The sequence below is a fragment of the Capricornis sumatraensis genome, chromosome 2 (genome assembly GCF_032405125.1).
Source record: "Capricornis sumatraensis isolate serow.1 chromosome 2, serow.2, whole genome shotgun sequence".
Classification (NCBI taxonomy): Eukaryota; Metazoa; Chordata; class Mammalia; order Artiodactyla; family Bovidae; genus Capricornis; species Capricornis sumatraensis.
Genome location: NC_091070.1, coordinates 135,092,376 through 135,116,387, shown reverse-complemented (window position 1 = coordinate 135,116,387; position 24,012 = coordinate 135,092,376). Strand labels below are relative to the sequence as shown.

At 37.2% G+C, this 24,012-nt stretch overlaps 2 protein-coding genes across 2 annotated transcripts in view; both read left to right on the top strand.

Annotated features, from left to right (window-relative positions):
- The window catches only part of GNAI3 (G protein subunit alpha i3), a 46,282-nt gene extending 26,609 nt beyond the window's left edge, over nt 1–19,673 (top strand). The window contains exons 2-9 of the mRNA XM_068964739.1: nt 531–573; nt 695–836; nt 5,308–5,465; nt 7,770–7,898; nt 11,044–11,173; nt 11,749–11,902; nt 16,391–16,603; nt 16,695–19,673. Coding sequence (XP_068820840.1) covers nt 531–573; nt 695–836; nt 5,308–5,465; nt 7,770–7,898; nt 11,044–11,173; nt 11,749–11,902; nt 16,391–16,581 — 947 coding nt within the window. The 3' untranslated portion in view covers nt 16,582–16,603; nt 16,695–19,673. The remainder of the gene's footprint in view (nt 1–530; nt 574–694; nt 837–5,307; nt 5,466–7,769; nt 7,899–11,043; nt 11,174–11,748; nt 11,903–16,390; nt 16,604–16,694) is intronic.
- A 2,444-nt stretch (nt 19,674–22,117) lies between these two features.
- AMPD2 (adenosine monophosphate deaminase 2) overlaps nt 22,118–24,012 on the top strand; it is a 31,501-nt gene continuing 29,606 nt past the window's right edge. The window contains exon 1 of the mRNA XM_068966348.1: nt 22,118–22,205. The gene's annotated coding sequence lies outside the window, so the exon portion shown is untranslated. The remainder of the gene's footprint in view (nt 22,206–24,012) is intronic.

Below are 24,012 nucleotides of genomic sequence, written 5' to 3'. Positions count from 1 at the left end.
GGTAGAGACAATGCCCCCTCTGCTTCTGTTTTGAACTCTTTAGTTATGGCTAAGAATTGACCGTTGGATTTGTTAAGATGGACGAGTCTTCTCAGATTCATTGATATAGAGAGAGGAATTAGTGGAAGTGAATAAGCCAAAAAATAATCATTTCCTTTTTGCCTGTATTCAGTATCTGTATCATGCATGATGTTTCATGTAGATGATGAGTTTGTAGAGGTGTTTATGTTGCCATATCTCCTTTAGAGTGCCTGCTTTACACAAGTTATATCAAGATGACACTGGGACACTTTCAATGAATTATATTTGGTTGCTGAAGAAAGTAAAAAAAATATATATATATATGTGTGTGTGTGTGTGTGTGAAATCTCTAATGGAGAAGCTTTGTAGTTTTTCCTGATAGAAAAACATCATCAAAGTTTTCCCTGGGACTTGTGGTTTCTGTTAATCTAGAATTATCACTCATGTTGACATCATGCTTTTGAGCTGGATTACGGATGAATTGAAAGTCTGATTTTCTTTTCTTTCAGGTGCTGGAGAATCTGGCAAAAGCACTATTGTGAAACAGATGAAGTAAGTTGGAACATGGTCTTTTGTAAAAGTGTTCAATACATTTCCTCAAAATGCGTGAAAGTCCATAGTGTCTTTCATTTTAGTTCCGTGGTAATGATTTGTGGTTTTCTTTTTTTTAAAGAATCATTCATGAAGATGGCTATTCAGAGGAAGAATGTAAACAGTATAAAGTAGTTGTCTACAGCAATACTATACAGTCCATCATCGCAATCATAAGGGCCATGGGACGGCTAAAGATTGACTTTGGGGAAGCAGCCAGAGCAGTAAGTGTTTCTCATTTCCTCTTTACTTGCTCTTTTTCAGTAGATGCAGTTGAGCAAAATCTGCTTCATGTTTTAGGGAAATAAATGTAAGTGACAAGATGTAGCAAACTACTGTCTGCTCATTTGAGATGTGTTAACAGTCTACTTTAAGAGATACTTGATTACTGCCACAAATATACATCTAGGAAATGGGATTCTGTGGATATACTGTAGGTTTCTGTGGCAACTGTTTTATTTACTTGCTGCTTTTACAGCGCTGTTGACTTTTGTAGTAGTGAATGATAAAATGGTCTAAAAGAGGTTGTCATGGCAAGTAGCTCCGCTTTCTGAGGTGTAGAGATTAAAACAAATATCAGTCTCTGGGATAAACTTGATAAGGACGTGAACACTAAGTCTCAATTTTAGAGGTGATTTTCCAGTATTCAAGAATACTGTATCCTTATACTACACTGTACTGTAGGCTATAGAATTGAGTTTTACCATGTCCTAGTATAATTTTTGAAATGTCAGATATTCAGAAGTTGTGTTGATTGATTGTAATACTTATTGGGCCCTGAAAGTGTAGTTTGTAAATTAAGATATTTGATACAGTGGGGAGAGGGCCAAAATGCACCAAAATGAAGGTGCAGGATTTTTTATATCATCATTAGCTAAATTCCAAGAAAAGGCTAGGAATGTACAGAACGCTTTCCTAGAACTAAGGGAGTCATCAGCTGTGTTCATTGGCATACTTAGGTGCTATGGTCAATAAAAGGAAGTGACTTCGGGAGACTGCCTGGAAAGGCAAAGCCTCTATGTCTGTAAAGTAGCTTAGGAACTCTTCTAAGCAAGTGTCAACCTTTCAAATGCAAATTAATATTCAGTAAATAAGTGGGAAAAGTATTGGAGGGAATCATAGTAAAAGGATGGTTATAATTGATGTTAGACTAGGAAGTCTAGAGGTGTCATGAAGGAAGGGAAGCTGTAATAATGATTATAAATGATTAGAGAGAAGAGAGCAAAAGAAAAAGTGAAGAGGAATGTGTGGGGCATGACTGACATTTTTGTAGAAATTCCATATCACAGAAATTAGAGACTGTTTTTCTAACCCTCTGAGCAGGAAAAATGTGGTAGCTGAGACAAGAATAAATGAAGTCTTTATTTTTGTCTTATTCCTTTCTATCCTTTCTCTCACCAGCCTGTCTTCTTCCTTCTTCCCCACACCATCTACCAGTTCTTTCTCGTTTTCTTACTTTCTTCCTCTCTTTTCTCATTCCTTCTTATCACCCAACTCTGTTTCTCTATCATATTTGCTGTATCCAGTAACTGGTTAGTAATACTACTCTCTTCCCTCTCTTTGTTGGCTTTTTCTCCGTCTCAGTTGTTTACTTACTTACTTAGTTTCCTCCGTTTTTATTTCTCACTCTCTGTCTGACCTCCTTTCTATCCTGGCCATTCCTTCTCCCTTCCTTTCTTTCCTCTGTCAGATTAGTTGTTATTAATCTTTGGGTCCCATCATTCCTTTGTCACCAGATGCAGTTGACATTCTGTCTTAGAATGTTCAGGCTGCTGTAATAAAATGCCACAGATTCAGTAGCTTATAAATAACTGAAATGTATTCCTCATACTTCTGAAGGCTGGAAGCCTGGGAGCTGCGTGCCAGCATGGTCTGGTTAGAGCTCTCTTCCAGGTTGCAGACTTCTTGCTGTGTCTTCACTAGGCAGGAGGGGAGGGGATCTCTCGAGTCTCTTTTATAAGGGCATTCACCCATTTGTGAGGGCACCACGCTGATGACCTAAGCATCTCCCAGGGGGCCTACCTCCTGAAACTATCACTTGGACTAGGATTTCAACATAGAAATTTGCTGCTGCTGCTGCTAAGTCGCTTCAGTCGTGTCCGACTCTGTGCGACCCCATAGATGGCAGCCCACCAGGCTCCCCTGTCCCTGGGATTCTCCAGGCAAGAACACTGGAGTGGCTTGCCATTTCCTTCTCCAGTGCATGAAAGTGAAAAGTGAAAGTGAAGTCGCTCAGTTGTGTCTGACTCTTAGCGACCCCATGGACTGCTGCCCACTAGGCTTCTCCATCCATGGGATTTTCCAGGCAAGAGTACTAGAGTGGGGTGCCATTGCCTTCTTGGATAGAAATTTGAGGGGGATACAAACATTCACACCATACTATCCCTCTTTCTTTCATTTCTTTCTTGATCAAATCAGTACCATTAATCTCCAGGTCCTGACACTCCTGTGGCACCAGAAGCAGTTGACATTGTTAATTCCTCTCATGCCTGCTGAATCACCTAGCCCTCCAGCATCTACTCATCATAATCTACAACCCTATATAATTTTTTGAAGTTTCCCTTTTTTTTTCTTTCATATGTAAGGATTTATATTTATAGCTCCTCACTTATCTTTTGCTAATTTTTTGTAGTTGGTAGGAGAGTGAATGGAAAAGCATAGAACTGGTGTGGGATAGGTTGCTTTTTCATATTTGCTTTATAGGTGGAGGTATGATGATCACTGAAAAGAGGGACCTCTTTATGGAGCTATAAAAAAGGGTTTATTGTGGACAGGGAGGAGTAGGTCTCAGGAAGGGGTTAAGGGAAAGATGTTTCCTCCTGAAACTTAACAAAAGTCAAGACAGCAAAAATATGTATCAGTATCTCTGTTTTAAAGTCTCTAAAATTAGAATCATGGTATTTAAAAAAGCTAATACTTATTGAGGTTTTTGAATACTTGCATGAGTATAGGTCAAATTTCAGAACCAAGGGACTGTAAAGTCTTTATTTTTTTAAACTTTTTTTTAATTAAAAAAAATTTAGTTTTATCTCTGGCTGTGCTGGGGTCTTCGTTGCTGCGTAGGCATTTCTCTGGTTGCTGTGAGTGAGGGGGTACTCTCTAGTTGTGGTGCACGGGCTTCTCATTGCCGTGGCTTCTGTTGTGGTGCACGGCCTCTAGGGCGTGTGGGCTTCAGTAGTTGTAGCATAAGGGCTGTTGCTCTGGCAGCATGTGAGGTCTTCCTGGATTAGGAATCAAACCTGTGTCTCCTGCATTAGCAGGCAGATTCTTTATCACTGAGCCACCAGGGACGTCCCTATAAAATCTTTAAATGTTAAATAAGGCAATCTACCATATATAACTTCCTTGGTGGCTCAGATAGTAAAGCATCTGCCTGCAGTGCAGGAGACCAGGTTTGATCCTTGGGTCAGGAAGATCCCCTGGAGAAGGAAATGGCAACCCACTCCAGTATTCTTGCCTGAGAAATCCCATGGACAGAGGAGCCTGGTAGGCTACACTCCATGGGTTTATACCGTATACGTAGAAGGACATGCCCGCTGTTGACTACATTGCCAGTTCGTGTAATTTTTGAGCTTTTCTCATTCATTCCTTTTTTATAAAATTATTATATCTGAAAATAGAGGAGGGGAATATAGATATTAGATAAAGTTTTTTAGAGAGGGATGGGTCTCAAATATTACTGGGAAAAATACTGGAAAGAATCGAAAAAGAAGAGTATTACCTGACTGCTTGTAATATAGTTGATTGCTCCCCTTCCCCCTTTACTACTTCTTTAGGAATTTGTTTAGCAGTTGCATTCTTATAGTGAATTAAAAATCTCCTGAGACAGATAAATAATTAGATTCAAGGCAGGGAAATCATCCCATGAGATCTGTGTTTATTTTTAAAGTATCTGACAAGCAGGGCTGGTTAGAACAAAGCAGTCACAATTCTCACAGCCCTTTCTGTCCTCTTTATCTCTCACATGTCTTAGGTTTTAAAAGTATAACCACTTAGAAAGCTGTGCCTGTGACGCAGGAAGTTTTGATCAAATCTCTTTATGGTACTTTCTTTTTCTTCTTCTACCTTTCATCCTCTTTCTTATTTAGAAGATTATTATACTTCGGGGAAACCTGGAGACTCTGAATTTTTCCCTTAGGGATTTATTTCCTCCCCTAGATGTCCAGACTCCGTAAATGCTTCAGTCTCTTCTTCTTGTTCTCTGTCTGAGATTTAGGGGGGGAAAGAGAACAGTGTTGCCTTAAACTTGATTAATGTTTTACTCCCTTTGATGTGTTTAGACTTTACCTCTTATCTGCTAGTCTTTTCATTTCTGTTTTTATTGTAGGCTTCCTTTAACAGAATGGGGATGTATTCCATGTGCCTGTCTCTCAGACCAGTTTTTTCTGTCAAAGAAATCACGAGTGACCGGCATGGAGATTTGTAGGACAGTCAGGAGAGATCTTTTCAGGGAATGGTGGAGTGAGAAGTGGGAGTGCACTTCTGACTGTAGTGGGGTGAGAAGGGAGGAGACAGGCTTCGTTGTAAATTCTCTCAAACTACACTGCCAAGAAAGGTCTCTTTCATGTCTCTTTTTAGAAGTAGTTACCATGTATTATGTGTGGTACCATTTGCCTGTGTGTGTTAACGAGACACTTATTAAGTCTTCAAGAAATGGAGAATCATCTGTCTCTCTCCCTTAAATGCTTTCCTCAGGACGATGCCCGGCAATTGTTTGTTTTAGCTGGCAGTGCCGAAGAAGGAGTCATGACTCCAGAATTAGCAGGAGTGATTAAACGGTTATGGCGAGATGGTGGGGTGCAAGCTTGCTTCAGCAGATCCAGGGAATATCAGCTCAATGATTCTGCTTCATAGTAAGTAATTTTTCCTTGTGAAACTAAAACAGAAAGTATCTTGGTGACCCTATCGAAAGTTCAGTGCCTATTCTTAAGGGAATATTTTAGGAACAGACACCCTTAGAATTCTGTAGGATATATTTATAAAAATTGTATCAGTTTAGGGTTATAGAGCCATTGGTCATTTTATGTGGCTTGGAGAAAAATATTTCCTCTTGGAATGTAAATGGGAGACTTGGCATCATTAGAGTAGCTCTGTGGTCATTTATAGTAAATAAGTGAGAGGAGAGAAATCAATTGCAGCTGAGTCCTGAATTTCTTTCTACTCAGTAAGTTCTCTCTGCATAAGGGCTTTACATTGATTGCCAGCTAACAAGAGAAGTTAAAATTGTGATATCCCTTTTATGCACACAATTCTCTGTGGCTGGGCTGCACTATGGATTTCTCTAATGGCACCCACTCCAGTACTCTTGCCTGGAAAATCCCATGGACGGAGGAGCCTGGTAGGCTGCAGTCCATGGGGTCGCTGAGAGTTGGACATGACTCAGTCACTTCACTTTCACTTTCATGCATTGGAGAAGGAAATGGCAACCCACTCCAGTGTTCTTGCTTGGAGAATCCCAGGGACGGTGGAGCCTGGTGGGCTGCCGTCTGTGGGGTCGCACAGAGTCGGACACGACTGAAGCAACTTAGCAGTTACCACTTAAAAATCTTTTGTCTAGATCACAATAATAACCTTTGTATAGAAGGAGAATGTTGAGTCTTGGGACAAAGTTGAAGCATCTGTTTGTTAAGAAAATTCTCTGGAGTGTTACATAGTTTTAGAAAATTTGTAATTAATAGTTCTCTTAAGCTATTACATGTTGTCCTATTTTGCTTCTTTTACAATGTGTTTATAAGACCTATATTCAGAATGTGTGGGGTTTTTCTTAATGTTGTTTTGGGGTCTTGGTGTGCTTTTGTTAACCTGTATTCATCTCTGTACTAAATGAAGGCATTTCTAAGCATTAAGGTATTTTTTCCAATATTATATTCCCCTACTTTTCCTATCATTCTAGCTTAAATTGTTATAAGAAGAAATTAAATGATATTTGAGAAACATTTTTTAAATGAAAACTTGACTTTAGAAACATGTCAGTTCAGTTCAGTCGCTCAGTTGTGTCCGACTCTTTGTGACCCCATGAATCGCAGCATGCCAGGCTTCCCTGTCCATCACCAACTCCCAGAGTTTACCCAAACTCATGTCCATCGAGTCAGTGATGCCATCCAGCCATCTCATCCTCTGTCGTCCCCTTCTCCTCCTGTCAGGATTCTATAATTTTCTCTGTAGTCATCAAAGCTAGATTGTAATTTTTAAAACATGCATTCAGTAAGCTCTGAATCCTCTAACTATACCTGAAGACACATGATTTATAGAGTGTTTTTTTTTTTCATAATTGTTGATCTAATTTTGACTGATTCCCTAACATTAATGATGGCACTTAGCTTTGTGTGTGTGTGCATGCTGAGTCGTATCTGATTCTTTGCAGCCCCATGGACTATATCCTGCTAGGCTCCTCTATCCATGGAATTTTCCAGGCAAGAATACTGCAGTTGGTTGCCATTTCCTACCAAGTTGTATAGAGGGTCATTAATAATTCACTTACTATGATATCAGCTGTTCTTTAAAAAAAGATTGGGGGGGGGACCTGAAATTGTGCAGAATTTAATTTAGCTTTGAAGAAGTTTTTAAATTATTTCACTGAACAAGTGAAGTTTCTTTGGAGGTATTTATTTGTTTTTGGCTTAGATTAAAAAGAAATCTTTTAACTTTTCTGTTTCATGAATGAAAACAGGAGGAAATAAATACTCATTCTTACTGAGCTTAGTAGTTCTTTTTAATTTTAATAATTCAAACAGCATTTCTAATGCCCTGGCAAATGTTTAAACAGACAAATGACCCGTTAATTTAACTGTCTGAGGGCTTTTGTTTGGTTGGATTTTTATACTGTGCAGTGCACAGTTGATTTAGTCTCGAATTTCAGGAGTCTTTATTAAGAATAGTGTTTTCATGTTTTTTAATTGGCTTTCACAGTTAAATTTTGGTAGAATTAATAACACTTTTGTGTAGTGTATAAAGAATCTACTTCAATTGTCCTGTGCTAGATGCCCCTTTTTTTTTCCTCATTATCATTTCTAAGATACTGAAGGTCTGACTTGTTCTGCCACTTTAGTGACAGGTACAGATTCTGCTTTCAGCAAGGAACTAGTTTAGTCTGTTGACTTGCTCTGCACATGGTTGGCTTCATTAGGTAAAAATAAATGTGTATTTTACTTACTTAGTTACCTAAATGATTTGGATAGAATATCCCAAACCAACTACATTCCAACTCAGCAAGATGTTTTGCGGACGAGAGTGAAGACCACAGGCATTGTGGAAACACATTTCACTTTCAAAGACCTATACTTCAAGTAAGTCACTAGCCTTTTTCTAGATATGCCAAACACAAATATCTTTCCTTTAGTTAGTTTCTGTTAATCAGGGTATAATTTATCTAGGCAACTTTCTTTGATTCAGAAATTTATAATTATATTCATCTGCTAGTATTTGGCGCTTTTAAGTGAATGGGTCCAAGTGTTTCTTCTTTCTCCAAATATCGTCAAATATTTTTTCTATTTGGAGCAATTTGAATTCAAAATTAAATTAGAACTTACGTATCAATAAAAGTAATCATGTGGTTACCAATTTATTTTATCTTTAATTTTATTCTTTTCAGCTGCTTTTTTATTGGAGTCACCAAAACAGGTATTGAATGTTTGTTGTTTAGAAGGGTAGCAACAATACTAAAAGGATAGAAAGTAGTGTTTTGGTTTAGTTTACGTGGCTTTGTTCTGGCATTTTGATATTAAAATAGAAATGCTTTTCTCACCAGTGTCAACCGTTTCTTACTGGATCTCACTTCTCTTTAAGTTTAATGGAATGAAGCTAATATTGTCATGGCCTTTGACTGATTAGTGCACAGTATAATGCACAGCTTAATTCTTAATACTATGTACAGAGTGGAATATTGACCTAGGGGTAGAGTTAATTTGCAGAAGTAAGATGATTTATAAACAATTACTGTTTTAGAGAGAGAAAACTCTGGTATTCTAATACAGGGGATTTTCTCATCAGCATTAGTAGTTCTAGAATAGGCTTCAGCTTGTCTCTGTGTTAATAATAGACCTGTCTTTTTGGTTCCTGTTTTCTGCTTTTGTGACCTTTGAGCTTAGGAGTAAACTTTCCCTCTTCAATATATGATGTCCTTTTTAGCTACTTCGTTATGCTTATATGTAGAATGTGACATTCAGCATTATTGCATGCAAATGTAACTTCTAGCTCAGATTCTCTCAATTTTCTTTTCTCTGAAAAAAATTGCTTCATAGAATTCTGTATGCAGAACAGTATGCAAAATCCATACAGAGTTTAGCTTTTACTAGACACTAGTTGAGGTCTCGAAGTCTTAATACACCAAAATGGATTTGAAACCTGATGGAAAATAGCAGTTCAGCTGAATATTTTTAGAGTAGAAGAGCTGCTTTTCATAGTATTGATGAATTTATTAACAAGAATAGCAGAGTCTCCATGGATTATAAGTCATGAAACTGTAAAAATGAGATGATGTATGCTGTAAGATTAGTAATCCATTTATATGTCATGACCTTTACTTATTTAGTGTGGGAAACTTGTCGATGTCATAGTTGATCTTTAGTTAGGTAAATCCTATTGGTCTCTTTATGTCAGGATTAATAGCCTGATCTAATTAAGGTTCTGCACACACTTTATTGTTGGCATGTAGATATCTTGTTATGAAGTACTATCACTTCTTCCTTTTCCTCTTCTCTCTAGGCAAAAACCACTATCCATTTATTCAAACATTTATTGAGCATCTGCTATATGCAAGGCATTCTGTAATTGCTTACTTGCCTCTCAGTTATGAGGTAATGTTTATAAAATGTTGATGTTAGTGAATGATACTGTAAATGTTAATATATGTGAAAAGCCCACTTTGGGAACTTCACAGTGTTCTACCAGTTTTATGGATTTCATAGAAAGAAATGGTAGAGCATACTGAAATTATTGGTGTACCAGTGTGTGTCTGCCCTTGGAAGGTCCATGGTGAAATGTGTGATGTTAACTTTTCTAAAACTTACAAGTTTTAGAAGTTGTATTAGCGCCAACTTGTGATTGCCTCATTTCAGGGGTCAGGACTAAAGTTTCAAAAAACTGTGTTAAGATCAGCCAGAAGTTGAAGTTGGGTCATGAAGAGATGAGATGACTGTCTTTTTAAAACATACACTGAAAAATTATTCAACTATGTCTTAAATTTCTCTCAGTCGCTATAGGAAATATTCTCTTGAAATAGACACCTAGTCCCTGTAGATCTGACACACTGAACCAGCTTGGCAGAGTTTAACCTTAAAACATTTTATCATTGTCATTCAAACATATAACTTAAGAGTAGCTAACCATTTGTATACATACCTCCTCAGACCCTAGTACCAGTTAAAAAACAAAGCGGTGCAGGTCCTTCTTTTACCGTAGGTGGCAAAAGAGGACACTGCTGACAGAAGTTCAGCAGTTTACTCAGAATATCAAGTTAAGTCTCCTGGAAGGGATTAGTGGAGTAAAACTAATCAGAAGTGAAACATAAGGTGTGTGAATGGTTTTGAGGCTTTGCTATTATTCATTAGGTCGAATGAGACTTGAAGTTGGAAAATACTGGTTTTGTGTTTAGATACTGGGTTCTTAGAGTTCTACCACAAAATATAATTTACTTTTTTCTGCAGTTAATCTCGAAAATATTTTCTTTAAAGTAAGAAAAACATATCTCAGTTATAACTTGATTTAAAGAAAGAAAATGTAAGGAGAACAAAATTTTGAATCAGTAGAATTATGGAAGCAGGATGCAAGTTGAGGATTTATGTTTTTTCATCGTTCTGTTTCTTTTTTATCTGTTTAACTAAAGAGAGAAATCGTTTTGAGAGGTGGAGTGGTGGTGTGAGTACCAGCTTGGGTACAGGAATTAGAGCTCCAGTCCCCATTTGTTAGTAGTGTTCCCTTGGGCAAATGAACATATCTGCACCTCAGTTTCTTCATCTGTAAAAGGGGATAATAATAGTACTGGCAGGAGTGTTAGGAGGGTTAAATGAGTTAATGTACTTAAAGATGTTTAGGGTAGTGTCTGGCAAATGTTAGTTATTATTTTTACTATCTCAGATTGTTCAGTATTGTTCAGCTTTTCATTTTTCCTGTCTTTTTCCCCTCCTTCCTTTAATCTGTTTCACTGCTCACTCTGCTGACTTTTGGCACGTCTGGCACAAGCTTTGATAGAGAGGAGGCTCAACTGTTTCTCTAAAATGAGAATCTTGATTGTTCTTCAACTTTATTTTCTCATATTGTTCTCTTACATTTAACTACAGATAATTTTTATTTGCTTCTTGTTTGTCTTTTTTTTATTATAAATGGGGTTTTGAAAATGCAATAGTGGGAACTTCCCTAACCATTTCAGTTTAGAAATGTGTGTGTGTGTGTGTGTGACCTTGCTAAAATTGTGCATTCTTTCCCCTTGTTCAGGATGTTTGATGTAGGTGGCCAAAGATCAGAACGAAAAAAGTGGATTCACTGTTTTGAGGGAGTGACAGCAATTATCTTCTGTGTGGCCCTCAGTGATTATGACCTTGTTCTGGCTGAAGATGAGGAGATGGTATGTTGGAGCTTCTGGTAAATAAAAGACCTGTCTAATGCAAGCAGGAAATGGAAAATAACTCTTAGGAAGACTTTGTGCATCCATTTACTTATTGAACCAGAACCTAATAGTCTTAATTTTTCTCCTTGTCAGTGAGATTAAATTTTCAAATTATTGATTTATACCCTATTAACCATAAGGAGATATGACAGCACACTGAGTATATGGACAGGATTAGGTCTCTTATTAGCTAGTCCCTATTCCCACTTCCCAAGCTTCAAGAATTATAAAAATAAGGACTGACTCAGCTTTTGTATTATCAGTATCTGACTAGTTTCCATGATTGCGCATCAGTGGTTTTAAGACTTTGTGGTCTGAGACTTCTCTTGTGGTCCAGTGGCTAGGACGACGCCACACTCCCACCGCAGGAGGCATGGGTTCAAGCCCTGGTCGAGGAACTAAGATCCTGCATGCTGCGTAGCACAGTCAAAGGAAAGAAAAGAAATAAACCCTTTCTGGTCTGTTTTTCATTAATAGTTAATCTACTTTTACTTTTTGCTACTGACCTATATCATCCTTTGTTTCTTTCTCAGAACCGAATGCATGAAAGCATGAAACTCTTTGACAGCATTTGTAACAACAAATGGTTTACAGACACTTCGATCATTCTGTTTCTCAACAAGAAAGATCTTTTTGAGGAAAAAATAAAGAGGAGTTCATTAACTATCTGTTATCCAGAATACACAGGTAAAGGGTCATGAAAGATTTTGTTGGAGGTATACATCTTGAATCAAAACTTTCATGACCTTCCTGCAGCTGTCATTTGTTTTGAATATTGTATGTATCTCCTTGTGGAGAGTGTTCATTTGTAGTGGTATCAGCATTAAGCATGTGCTTAAGACCCCTTAAGTCTAAAGTGCTATTCCAGATATAATCATATTTATGGTGTTTATATTTCTGCCCTCATTTTTTTGAGGTAAAGAAAGATAAAAATTTGATATAAATATATTCACAAAAAACAAGGATAAGATAGAGTTTTGCACTCAAGAAACTAACATTAGTTATAGAAAGAGAGAGAGAGAGAGACACATGTAAAGAGTTTCATTTTAGTGTGAAATGTTCATTAATAGAAGAACCAAAGAAGTGGTTACCTCAGTGGGATCAGTGTAATCTTTTTCTAGAGGAAATGACACTTGGAGTGAGAGAGTAGGAGGATGAACTAGAAATCATCAGGCAGGTGGGGGAGTAAAAAACATTTTAGGAAAAGAAAATAGCATATATAAAAATGTGCAGTTAAAATTGACATTATTTGTCATAACTGCCATGACTGGTAAGGACATCAGTGGGTTCACGTGAATTTAAACCAGCTCTAGATAGGAAAAAAACCTCAGTCTCCTCATTTGCTACTTCAGTGGAGAGCACATCTCATATTTTAGAACAAATAGGGGTGCCTTGCTTAAATAAAAATAGCATTTAATGTATAATTGTGTGAAAGGTTTATGGGTAAAGCTATATTTTTGCAGCATTGTGACAGTAGCTTCTGCTTTAATATTAAACAGCTTGTTATTTAAATACTGGATCAAAATGGTTGGCTTCAAAATGTTATCATTAATTAACTTCATGTGCAAAAAAAGAAAAAGACATGATTTGTTCTGAAACCTAGGAGGAATTTGAAATTGCTGGAGCTTAGACTGTGGGGAGGAGTGGTTAGAGAAAGGGGCAGGGATGCTTGTAGAGGGCATTGTATGCCATGCTGAGACAGAGGGGAACTATTGAAGGATATTCTTTGGGGTACATGATGTAGTAGGAACTGATTTTAAAAGATTACATAATAGATGCCAATAAAGATAGATAGTAGGGGAGTTGAATTAGTAAGGACTTTCAGTATACACATTGAAACTTTTGGTGAAGGTACAGAGATATAGAATTCAGGGACAAGAATGCAGACGGTCCTCAAGAATGCAGTTAGAATTAGGAAATATTGTCAGAAGTCCTGGAAGCCCTTCTTTCCCCATCTTTTTTCTCTCCTGTGTCTTCTCTATTCTTCTCTCTCTCCTTAGCAACTCTCTCCTGTTTAGTGTATATGATAAAAGTTGGCCCTGTCATGGTTACTGTATCTCCTCCATTTAAAAAACCAGGCTAGATTGGGATTTGTTGGCCCAAGGTTCAGATTGATTGGCCAAGGTTAAGTAAGGCAAAAACCCTTAGCTCAGTAAGTTGAGGTTAGGGTCAACAAACGTGAGCACTAGGGCTGTATCATTATGACCTTTAGATCAGAATTAAGTGTTTCTAGGAAAGTAGACCTCTTGTTAGCTGAGCAGATGCTGTAAATGCTTTATATAATAAGGTGAAAGGGTGTAGCTAGGGTAAGGAAATGGAAAGAGTCAGAGATACTCTTGATTGGTACTTGGTATGTTCCTAAATATAAATTCATTTAGGAATGTTAAATATGAGTTCATATTTTGGAATGTTGGTTTTGAAGTTTCTGAAACATCCTGATAGAGATATTTAATAGATAGTTATATATATGGCCTTGGAGCTTGGGGAGAGGTTAAAGGTTAGTAACAGATACTGATTTGGGATCATGTGTAAATACAACATGAAAATGGATGAGATGACCTAGGGTGATGATATAGAATGAGGAGAGAAAAGAGTAGGATGGGAGCAAATCCCAGCCTCTGTTGGCAGGAGAGAAAGAAAGGTATGTATTGGATATAAAGAGAAGAATCTGGAAAGCTAAAGTGTCATAAACTAAGAGGAGAGTTTAAATAGTGCGGAGTGGTCAACAATGTCATATGCAGATAAGTAAATGCATTTTGAAAAAAATGTCTTGTGGAGCTAGCAGTTAGAAGATCATTGACTGTTAATGGAGAGCATTGTCAGTGGAATGAGAGCAGAGCCAGGACCAGTGAGTTACTGAGTGGGAAGTGAAGAAATAAAGACAAGTGGAGCCTCCTCTTGAGCAGCTTAGATGACAGGGGAAGGAGAGATCTTTAAATGTTTATAGGCTTAGAGGTAAGATCCTAAAGCAAAAGAAAAGTTGTTAAAAGTAGATGTAATTAATAGAGCAAAATTTGTAATCAGGTGGGAAAAGAAGGAATCAAGAGTCTATGTAGGATGAATGGATAAATAAATTGGTATATCTGTACTATGGAATATTATTTAGGTATGTGTGTGTGTGTGCTCGGTCGCGTCTCTCTCTTTTTGACCCCATGGAGTGCAGCCTGCCAGGCCTCTATTTAGCTATAAAAAGGAACAAAGTATTGATAATGCTACAACTTTGATGAATACTATAAACTTTATACTAAATAAAAGAAGCCAAACAGAAAAGGTCACATTTGTATGATTCCTTCTATATGGTATATCCCAAATAGGCAGATCCACAGAGACAGAAAGCAAGTTGGTTGGCAGGAAATTGACATGGGGGAATGAGGAATGGTTACTTAATGGGGTATTTTTCTGGGGTGGTAGGAAAGTTTGAAACTAGAGAGAGGTGGTGATTGTATAACATGTGACTGCACTGAATACCACTGATTGTAAACTTACTGCATGTTATGTGAGTTTCATTTCAACTTAAAAAGTTGAGATGTAGTTTTAAAGCCCTGTGACCTCTCTCTTCTTAGAGAATTTAGAATTGCAGCCTCTGTTAAGAGTGAGGAGGAAGATGAAAGTGAAAGTGAAGTCGCTCAGTCGTGTCCGACTCTTTGCGACCCCGTGAACTGGGGCCCACCAGGCTCCTCCGTCCTTGGGATTCTCCAGGCAAGAATACTGGAGTGGGTTGCCATTTCCTTCTCCAGGGGAACTTCCCGACCCAGGGATCGAACACAGGCCTCCCGCATTGCAGGCAGACGCTTTAACCTCTGAGCCACCAGGAGGAAGATGAGAGTTGGTTAACTTTATAAAAGGTAGCCAGATTTTAGAATGGGAGAAAAATTTTAAGACAAGTAAAGGATTGATGTTAATGTTTCAGCTGGGAATCTTCACACACAGCAAAGAGTTGTCAGTATCTTATCCATTCTTTGGTAGGGGGTGGGATGAATTTCCAAGCCTGTTTTCCATTGCTGTCATTCTTCTTAAGAATTTTCACATCATGTTTTGGTCATCTGTCTAAATGTTTGCCTTTCTACATTCCTCATGGGGCAGAGAAGGGGGCAACAGAGGGATAAGATGGTTGGATGGCATCACTGACTCAGTGGACATTAATTTGAGGAAATAGTGGAGGAAAGAGGAGCCTGGCACGCTGTAGTCCATGGAGTTGCAGAGAGTCAGACATGACTGAGTGACTGAACAACAGCAGCTGCTTTAATTTACAGAAGTTCTGTACATCTCAGTAAATCTTATTCAACCACCTACCAGGCTATCTTCCTTCCTCTTTTAAAATATTGTTTAAATAATAGTCACCTTTTTCTTAAGCTTTCCTTTGTTATTTAGTCTTCTTTATATACTTGGTTGTTGATATTTTTTGGGTCATGCTTAATATCACTGAAAATAGCCCCTAATTCTCAGGCAACTATGTGTTGTCTTGGTTGAGTTTCCCTGGGTCTGTAGCCAATTTCTAAAGCTATTCTAAAAACTCACAAGTAAACAAGATTGTTTCGGAAGCAAGTGATTAAGTGTTAATTTCAAATGTTGTTGAAATAGGGTTACTTTGGATAACCCCCTCTTTGAAGCAATAACAGATTTATTGAGATCTTCACGTACCATAAAATGCACCACTTAAAAGTGTGCGATTCAAGCCCCTTCCCATTTGCATCTACTGATTACCTTTGGTTATTTAAACTATTGCTGTAAGGCTCTGAGGCTAAGCTCTGTTAAAACTGGATGATTTTGAAAGGAAGCGTGAGTTACCCTTTTGAATTGTTTATTTCAACATGACCCAAGGAACACAAGTTCTCTTAACTTCTTAAGCAATTGTGTTCTTCTAGAAATGCATCCTCCTATTTCCCTAGTTTCTTTTTATACTTTCTAAATTTTTTAGCTAAAAAAATGCAAATAAAAGGGAAAAAGGAAAAAAGCTTTGTTTTCCTGGATCTTTGTGATAAGTTTACTGACAATGAGATTGTGCACTCAAGAAACGTGATTATAGAAAAACCTAATGATTATAGAAAAATAGGAATCTGTTTATTTCAATTGGGTTATAGTCCCTCTCTCCATAAGTAAATGGTGATGGCCTGATTTAATTGAGTTCAGGCAGCTGTTATAATTTGAACTAAGAATATTGGGTGTCTGCCTCAGGTTCCAACACATATGAAGAAGCAGCTGCGTACATTCAGTGCCAGTTTGAAGATCTGAACAGAAGAAAAGATACCAAGGAGATCTATACCCACTTCACCTGTGCCACAGACACCAAGAATGTGCAGTTTGTTTTTGATGCTGTAACAGATGTCATCATTAAAAACAACTTAAAGGAATGTGGACTTTATTGAAGAGTGTGGATGTTAATAAAAGGTGAAACTTTGAACAGTTTAGTTATAGTGCTGTTAGTGATGTCTCTTGACTTTGTAAACTTTTCCTAATTACAGCTGTTTTTCTTTTCTAGTTATTACGGTGTGGAGTGTTGAGACCAGACTTCCTTTGCTGCCTCATTGGGCGGCTGCAAGCATGAACGGGACCAGGGAATGGCAGCAGCATGCAGAATCCTAGCACTCTTTTAGCACAATCTTCTGTATTAGGGAACTCTTAATTGACACAAGATGCTAAAGTCAGACATTGGAATTGGAGCAACTGTAGTATGATTTGATCATCGAGACATGACTTGGATTTCATAGTCTCAAACGTTTAGGGCAGATGTGAAGTTGAGGTGCTGCATTCCAGAACTTTAATATGTAGCTTACTGTTTTTCTTCTTCCCTCTTGACAAACCACCAGTAGTTCATTTTTTCAAGTTTTTTGTTTTCATTAAGGGAAGAATAACTTCACTGAATTTTATTTTTTTGTGAAAGAACCTTTATTAAAACACAATCTTAACTATGCACATGATGTGACCAGATCATCTTGAAAATATTCCTCTTAGTAGGAACACTTTGTTTTTAACTCTAGGTATGGTCAGAATATAATATTTCCATAATAACTTAATTCTTTTCAGTTATTTGGGCTCTAATTATAGGTTTTTTTGGTTGAAATTTATGTTACTATCCTGCTCAGAGTACCATTATGGTTTCTAAATGGCAGTTACATTGAAGAAGTCTATAATAAGATTCTAGCTCTGTCTCTTTTTTTTTAAGCTTGTGGTTGAAGGTTAACCTAGTTTATGCTTATCACCAAATTACGAGATAAATGCTGGTGTAGTATGATAAAGTCAGCTTCTTGGATACAGACACACCCAGGGCAGCTGTCAATTAGAAAAGTATATTGCTAAATTCCAAACAGAACCAGTGACTTTGCTGCTACATATCTGCTAAATTGATCACTTTGATCCTTGCTTGTTTGTCTCAGTCATAGGGAGTTCTGTAAAAGATGCCCCATGTTTTCCATCTTCCATTGGCCTTTTCTGTTGAGAAACATCTGAAGTGTATTAAAAAGTGCATGCTTTTACTTTGTAAATGTGGTGCCAAATCCCTGTTTGCCATTGTTTTTTTTACTGTAGCAATGTTGATTGTAGTAATCTTTAGTCAGTACCTTGTTTTCCTGAAACTATTGATTTGGGGACTTTTTTCTACTTTGTTGTGTGTACAGATTTTTAATCTGTTATAGTTGACAGCAGTATTAAAATGGTGAGTAAAGAGTCCAGGTTTGTTCCTGTTTGTAATTAGTCCTTTCTGGAAATATTTTCTTCTGCTGTTTTTTGCCCCTGCTGTGTGCTTAGGCCTTTGTCTGAGAATGGGTTTAGGTAGAAGGGTTCTCTGAAGGTCTTAAGTCTTTTGGTGTATAAGTATTGTTGAATCTTGGCCTGACTGAGGTTGTTATGTCATATCTGTATAAGTGATGCACAGTCAAAACCCATTTTCCAGATTTACATTTTGGTTTTGTGAAGAGCTCTTTTCACGTCAGCCTGCAGGTCCTTTTGTGCAATGTACTGCAAATGTCATTAAATATTGAATGGTCCATTAGGGGAAGGCAAATGAAGAGAATGCAGTTTGAGCATTCCAAATCGGTAATTTGAGTAGTGCCTTTTGGGGTCCAGTCTTTTTGGATTGGATTCTATTTCATCTTTTGATGTGACCTTTCAGTAGTTTTAAAAAAAGGTTGGTGGTCATCAAAACTGGTTCAGAAAGCAAGCCACAGCAGTTCAGTGCCTTTAGTGGTAGGTTTTTTTCTTTTTGCTTTCTTGGGAAAATTATAACTCTGCAGGTGGTATAACTGTATTATCTAACAACTTTTTTTTTTAAGGATTGGCAAAACTGGGTCTAAAAGAAAGAAGAGTATCAGCTTCAGTTGGTGATTGACTTACGCTCACAGTGTAAATAAGGGATCGTTCTTGTTCATTTTGAATATATCTTTTCCTTATTGTATTCTGTGATGTAGACTCATTTGGAAATGAGAACTGGTAGAATGTTACTTTAACTGTAGTTTTTCTACAGTCTGGGTTAGTGGGATCGTGTTGTTGATAACCCAAAACAAGAGATAATCCAAAAAAGTTAATTTAACTTGAAATGCATTTTGTATTTTCATTTGAATATGTCTATCTGATGTGTTAATTTTTTGGCTTTTTCATTAATGAAAATAGTAATTCTCTACTTTTTTGACTTTACAGCATTTACATTTGTCCTACATTTGTGAGGATCACCTCTTACCCCTCCATCCCAAATAATTTATCAAAATGCACATTCGTTGAGGGCACAGTTTCAGTCTGTGGTTTTCAAATATGCTTTCAGTCAAAATCACCTGGATCCATCTCAGAGATTGACTCTTGGCTGGTGGGCTAGCAGTCTATAATTTTAAAAAGGTGATTTTGATCTGATGAATCTGATGGTCTGCCTTACAAACCACTATTGTGTTTTGAATTAAAAGATCTTTTCTTATAGCAGAGCCAAAATGTGGGGATGACACATCATATCTACTAGCTTGGAGAAAAAGAATTGATACTTGTAATCAAAGAAATGAAAAATTGCCTGTATCTTTTTGGTGGAGAATACTGAAAATTTGTGATGGATCATGTTTCAGAATTTAGTTGGCCAGGCTTTGGACCATCTAAGAAATCAGCACATCTAAGAAAATTTAAAAATTAAATAACAATAAATAGCCGTTAGCAGGAAGGACTGTAACAGCAGCTTTATTTTGTTGACAGTCACATCTTAGCCACCTGATTAAAACTCTGGGGTATAAAATTGCCATCTGTTACGCTCCTATGTAAAGAGGAAGAATTCTGCTCCTTAACGGTCAGTCTTAGGGAATAAATCACCTTACAATTTCAGCTTTTCAACAGATTCACCTCCTGGTGTGAAAATTCTAAGAACTGTTAGAGTTATTCATAAGTGGATCTTGAAGTATCATTTTTGTCTTGGATGGTTTGACTCTAGACCTCTAGTTCAGTGCATTGTACCTGACAGGTTGTGACTTTTCACAAGGTGCTGCTTTTGAAGAATAGATGGACCACATTTGAAAAACCTGTTTCCTTGCCTTGTTTATTTTTTATTCTCTTATGTATTCTATTTGTGTTTTATTATATACACATTTTGGAGTATTTAAAAATAACTGCTGGTTCTTCGGATTTATTTGCTCACCTTATATTCTTACATTCTGGCCACTGATGTGTGGCCGTTCTCTCTGATGTGTAGCTATAGCTTTGTTTGGACCTTGATGGCCTGATCTGGTTAGTTACTTTTTTATATTTATCCATTTGCTTAGCATAGTTCTGGCATTTCCTGTTGTAGAGCTCCTTGCTGTATTGGCTGTTACATACAAGGGGAAGTTAGTCTCTCAGTCAGTCAGAAAGCTGCCTTTGAATGATTTTTTTTTTCTTTTAGATGTTCAAAAAACAGTGGCCCCGTACTCATTGATACAAACCTAAAATATTAATAGTACTAATTCCTTTTACTGATTCCCTGTGAGATCTTTCATATGTGATACTGACTTTAAGAATAAGATTATCTCAGTTTCCCTGTACTGCCAGGTAATTTTCTTCTTCCAGTTTAGGCTTCAAAGTACAAATCAGAGATCTGACCTGAACCAGCCACAGGTCTCCTTGTAAACTTATGACTGTCCAAACACAAAAGAAAACCAAGCTGCTTAGAGACCTGAAACTTAGATACCTTTTGCTATCAACTATCAGAAAGTAAAAGATTTAATTTAAGTGAGGCATACTGAAGAACAGACTTCCAGGATGGTCAGGATCCTTGTTCCTTTACCCTTGTTTAGGTTTTGAATCCCCATTCCCCCTCACCACCCACCCTCCAGTTTTCTCACAATCTTTTATGAATTACTTCTGCTGAGGAGAGCATATTTCAGAACAAATCAGGGCAGGACAGTTATTTTCTGATACTATGTCAGGCCTGCACCTGGCTTTACTCAAGTCTTCTCAGGAATAAGAGATAATATGGAATATTATGCAGCAGCAGATACCTGTGGTGCAAGATTAACATAGAGACTCTTTGGCTAACCTCGACTCAATTAACATGTCCAAATCAGGTCCAGGGACTATGTATTTTTCAGGTAAATTCCTCAGGTGGTTCTGATGTGACTAACCTGGGCCAACATCCTGGGGACAACTGAATAGACCTCATATTAAAGATCAACAGGAATAGTAAACAACCTCGAAGTCACTAGTGAAAGACTTGAGTTATTTTTTATTTGCAGTAAGTACGAAGCACCTTTTGTACATAACTTAAAGTGCCTTTCACCCAAAACGTTAGTTTGAGGAATGTTTAGCCAAAGAACATTACTGCATTTTGGATAAGAGTATTTAGTTTTTATACAAAAGTTAGACAAAACAAGAAACTTGGGGTTTCTAAACATTTATTTCATTTATTTCACTCCACTTATTTTCAGTGAAAATAGATACACAAAAGTAAAGATAAAATCCTATAACAAAGATAACTATAATAACATGAATATCCATTCACAGTCGGTAGATAAAAAACAAAACTAGCTATAGAATGAAAGTTTGTTGGGGATGAGGTAGGTAAGAGGAATGAATGATTGAGGAGTTAAATATATATCTCTGTATGCCCAGGGGTATATGTTTTCCCTTCCTGAAATCTAGTGGGAATCAACATGGTAGGAGAGAGAATCAAATATTAGTAAATATACTTATGGGGTACACTGTCTCAATGTGTTAGCATTAGCTGTAAGATCATTTACAGCTGGAATATTAAATTCTGTACACCCTGGTTGTACAGATACCCTATCTTACCCCCACCCCCTGGCCATATTCCTTTGGGTTATCCAAACATTTTTATCAAGAGGCTTGTTTATATGTAAGAGAGAATCCCAGTGGACATAACAAATTATAAGAAACTATCTGTTTTTTCTAACTGTTCACCTTTGCTTACATAGGATGAAGGGTTCTTTTACGAGGTTGGAGAGTTGCTTGATGTGCTGGGTTCTGGTCTTTTCCCTGCTTCCTGCTAGCTATGAAATCTTTCAGTCTTATATCCCTCATCTAAAGACAGACTAAAGTACTCCTTCCAGTTCTGATCAAATAGAAATAACATTAGAAATGTTTCATAAATATTCTTTATGATATTTGAAATTATACTCCAAAAAAAAGTAAGTCTTGAGACAATACCTACAAATGTTGCTCATTGTTGCCGGTTGTCTTTTCTCATAATCACTTTTCCCTACCCATTTCAAAAACCTAAACTGAACTAAATTACTACAAATTCAACTGCAAATTTTATTTTGTGAAGCCGGGTGAAAAGGTCTGTAAAAATTTTGCATTTAAATCCAGTTCTTTATTTCCTGTTCAAACCAGTGTTTGCTTTTCCATGACCAAAGGGCAGAAAAGTTCCTACAATTTGCAGTTTATCTGTTTGACCTCACAGAGATGTCTTCACACTTCTGCCTAGCAGGATCACCAGAGGCTTGGCACACTTGCAGTCCCTGGCCCAACACTGAAGTCCTGCTGGAATCTGTGCTCCGGGGGCTGTGCCGGGTAGAGAGGGCAGTGGGAGGTAAGAGCTCTTCACCCTTCACCACCTTCTCCACCCAGCAGGGCCAGCACACTTTGGTCTACGGCACATCTCCAAGTATAGCATGGTTTTTGAAGGTTCTTATTTTTCACCTTGGGGATGGGGCCACCCAGATTTTGACTATTTGGGGTACATGTGCGTGAATTTTTTTTATCAGAGTAGGAACTATTTTGAGTAAATGTGTCTTTATATGGTTCTTATACTGAATTTTTGTGCTCATTTTATCCATCCTTTAATTGACAGAAACATAAAAGCACATTTCCAGTTATATTTTTTCTATTTTTTTTAATTGTAGTAAAATGTACATAACATAAAATTTGTCATTTTAACTATGTTTAAGTATATAGTTCAGTAGTATTAGGTACATTCATGTTTTTATGCAGTATCACCACCGTCCATCTCCAGAACTTTTTTCATCTTCCCAAACTGAAACTGTACCCATTAAGTAATAACTCTTCACTTCCATTCTACTTTCTGTCTTTATAAATTTGACTACTTTAGATTCTTGATCTAAGTGAAATCATATTGTTTGTCCTTATGTGTCATATTTTTGTAAGAAAAAAAGCAACTGTCATCAGATTGATATGAAATGGAACTTAATTTACATTTGGCTCACTTTCATCAATGTCTAGTCACGCAATTCAAGGAAAACATGGTCTCTGCCCTCTTAAGAACAGAACAGGAAATTATACCTTCAGCAAACAAAGCTATTTATATATTTTTTTATTCTGTGCTAATAAAAGGACTTGTTTGGGACTAGAAGGAGCTTAGGTGAATGAGAAAATTGACTTTAACATTACGCTGTTTGGTGGACTGTTGGTATTGTGCTGATAGAAAAACTACTGGCTTTGGATTCAGAAGACCTATTTTGGAGTTCAAGTTCTGTTACTTCCCAGCAGTGTGATCTTGATGAAGACACTCCACCTCCCTTGGCCTCAGTTTCTTATCTATAAATTGCTAGTGATGGACCTGGAATAGCTTTATCATCCTAAGCATTAAGGTTGCAGTGTATGAAAACAGGGTTGAGTATTAGTTTCTAACCTATCTTGTTACAGAAAAGAATTTGTGATGACATAAAATTCAACAGTATAATTAAATTTAAAACAGAGCAAAAGAAGACATAGACAGCAGAGTGAGTATTTGGCATAATTTTGGTTTTAAGCTTTCTAGCTGCTGTTTTATGCAAAGAGAACTTTTCATGGACACAATCAAAATGTCCATGAGATAAAAATAAGCCAATAGGATAGGAGAAGTACCAATGTAGTTGTCTCTAATAGTGTAAGGTTTAGGAATCATCTCTGGGTCTGACAAACAATTAAGCTGCAGTAAGGATTAACATGCTTTTTGGAAGCCTACCCAGAACATTTAAAGTCAAGTCCTCTTACCTTTACTCAGAGAAGAGCCTGGTGTTTGCTAAGAGCTTTAGGAAATTATTTTGACTTTGTTTTAAGGAACAGATGAGTGGATGACGAAGGCCCCCAATTTTTATTCTGTGTAAACTCACCAGAAGAGTTTTAGCTTGAAAGCATTATGAGATGAATAACCAGATTCTAACCTGAGTAAAGCAGCTGTAGAAGTGTTGCTTTTAAGTACTGCTACTTCCCTATCCAGCCTCCAAGATAACCTTTCTGCAAAGTGAATATAGGGCATCTTTTGGCTTTTGGGAATTTGTTTATAAACCAGTTAAAAGTTTTCTTCTACCAGAGCAGAAGAAAACTAAAATATAACTGTGTTTTATTCTGCTAGAGATTGTTCTACCATAAGACCTGTCCCACTGACTCTGTTTTCA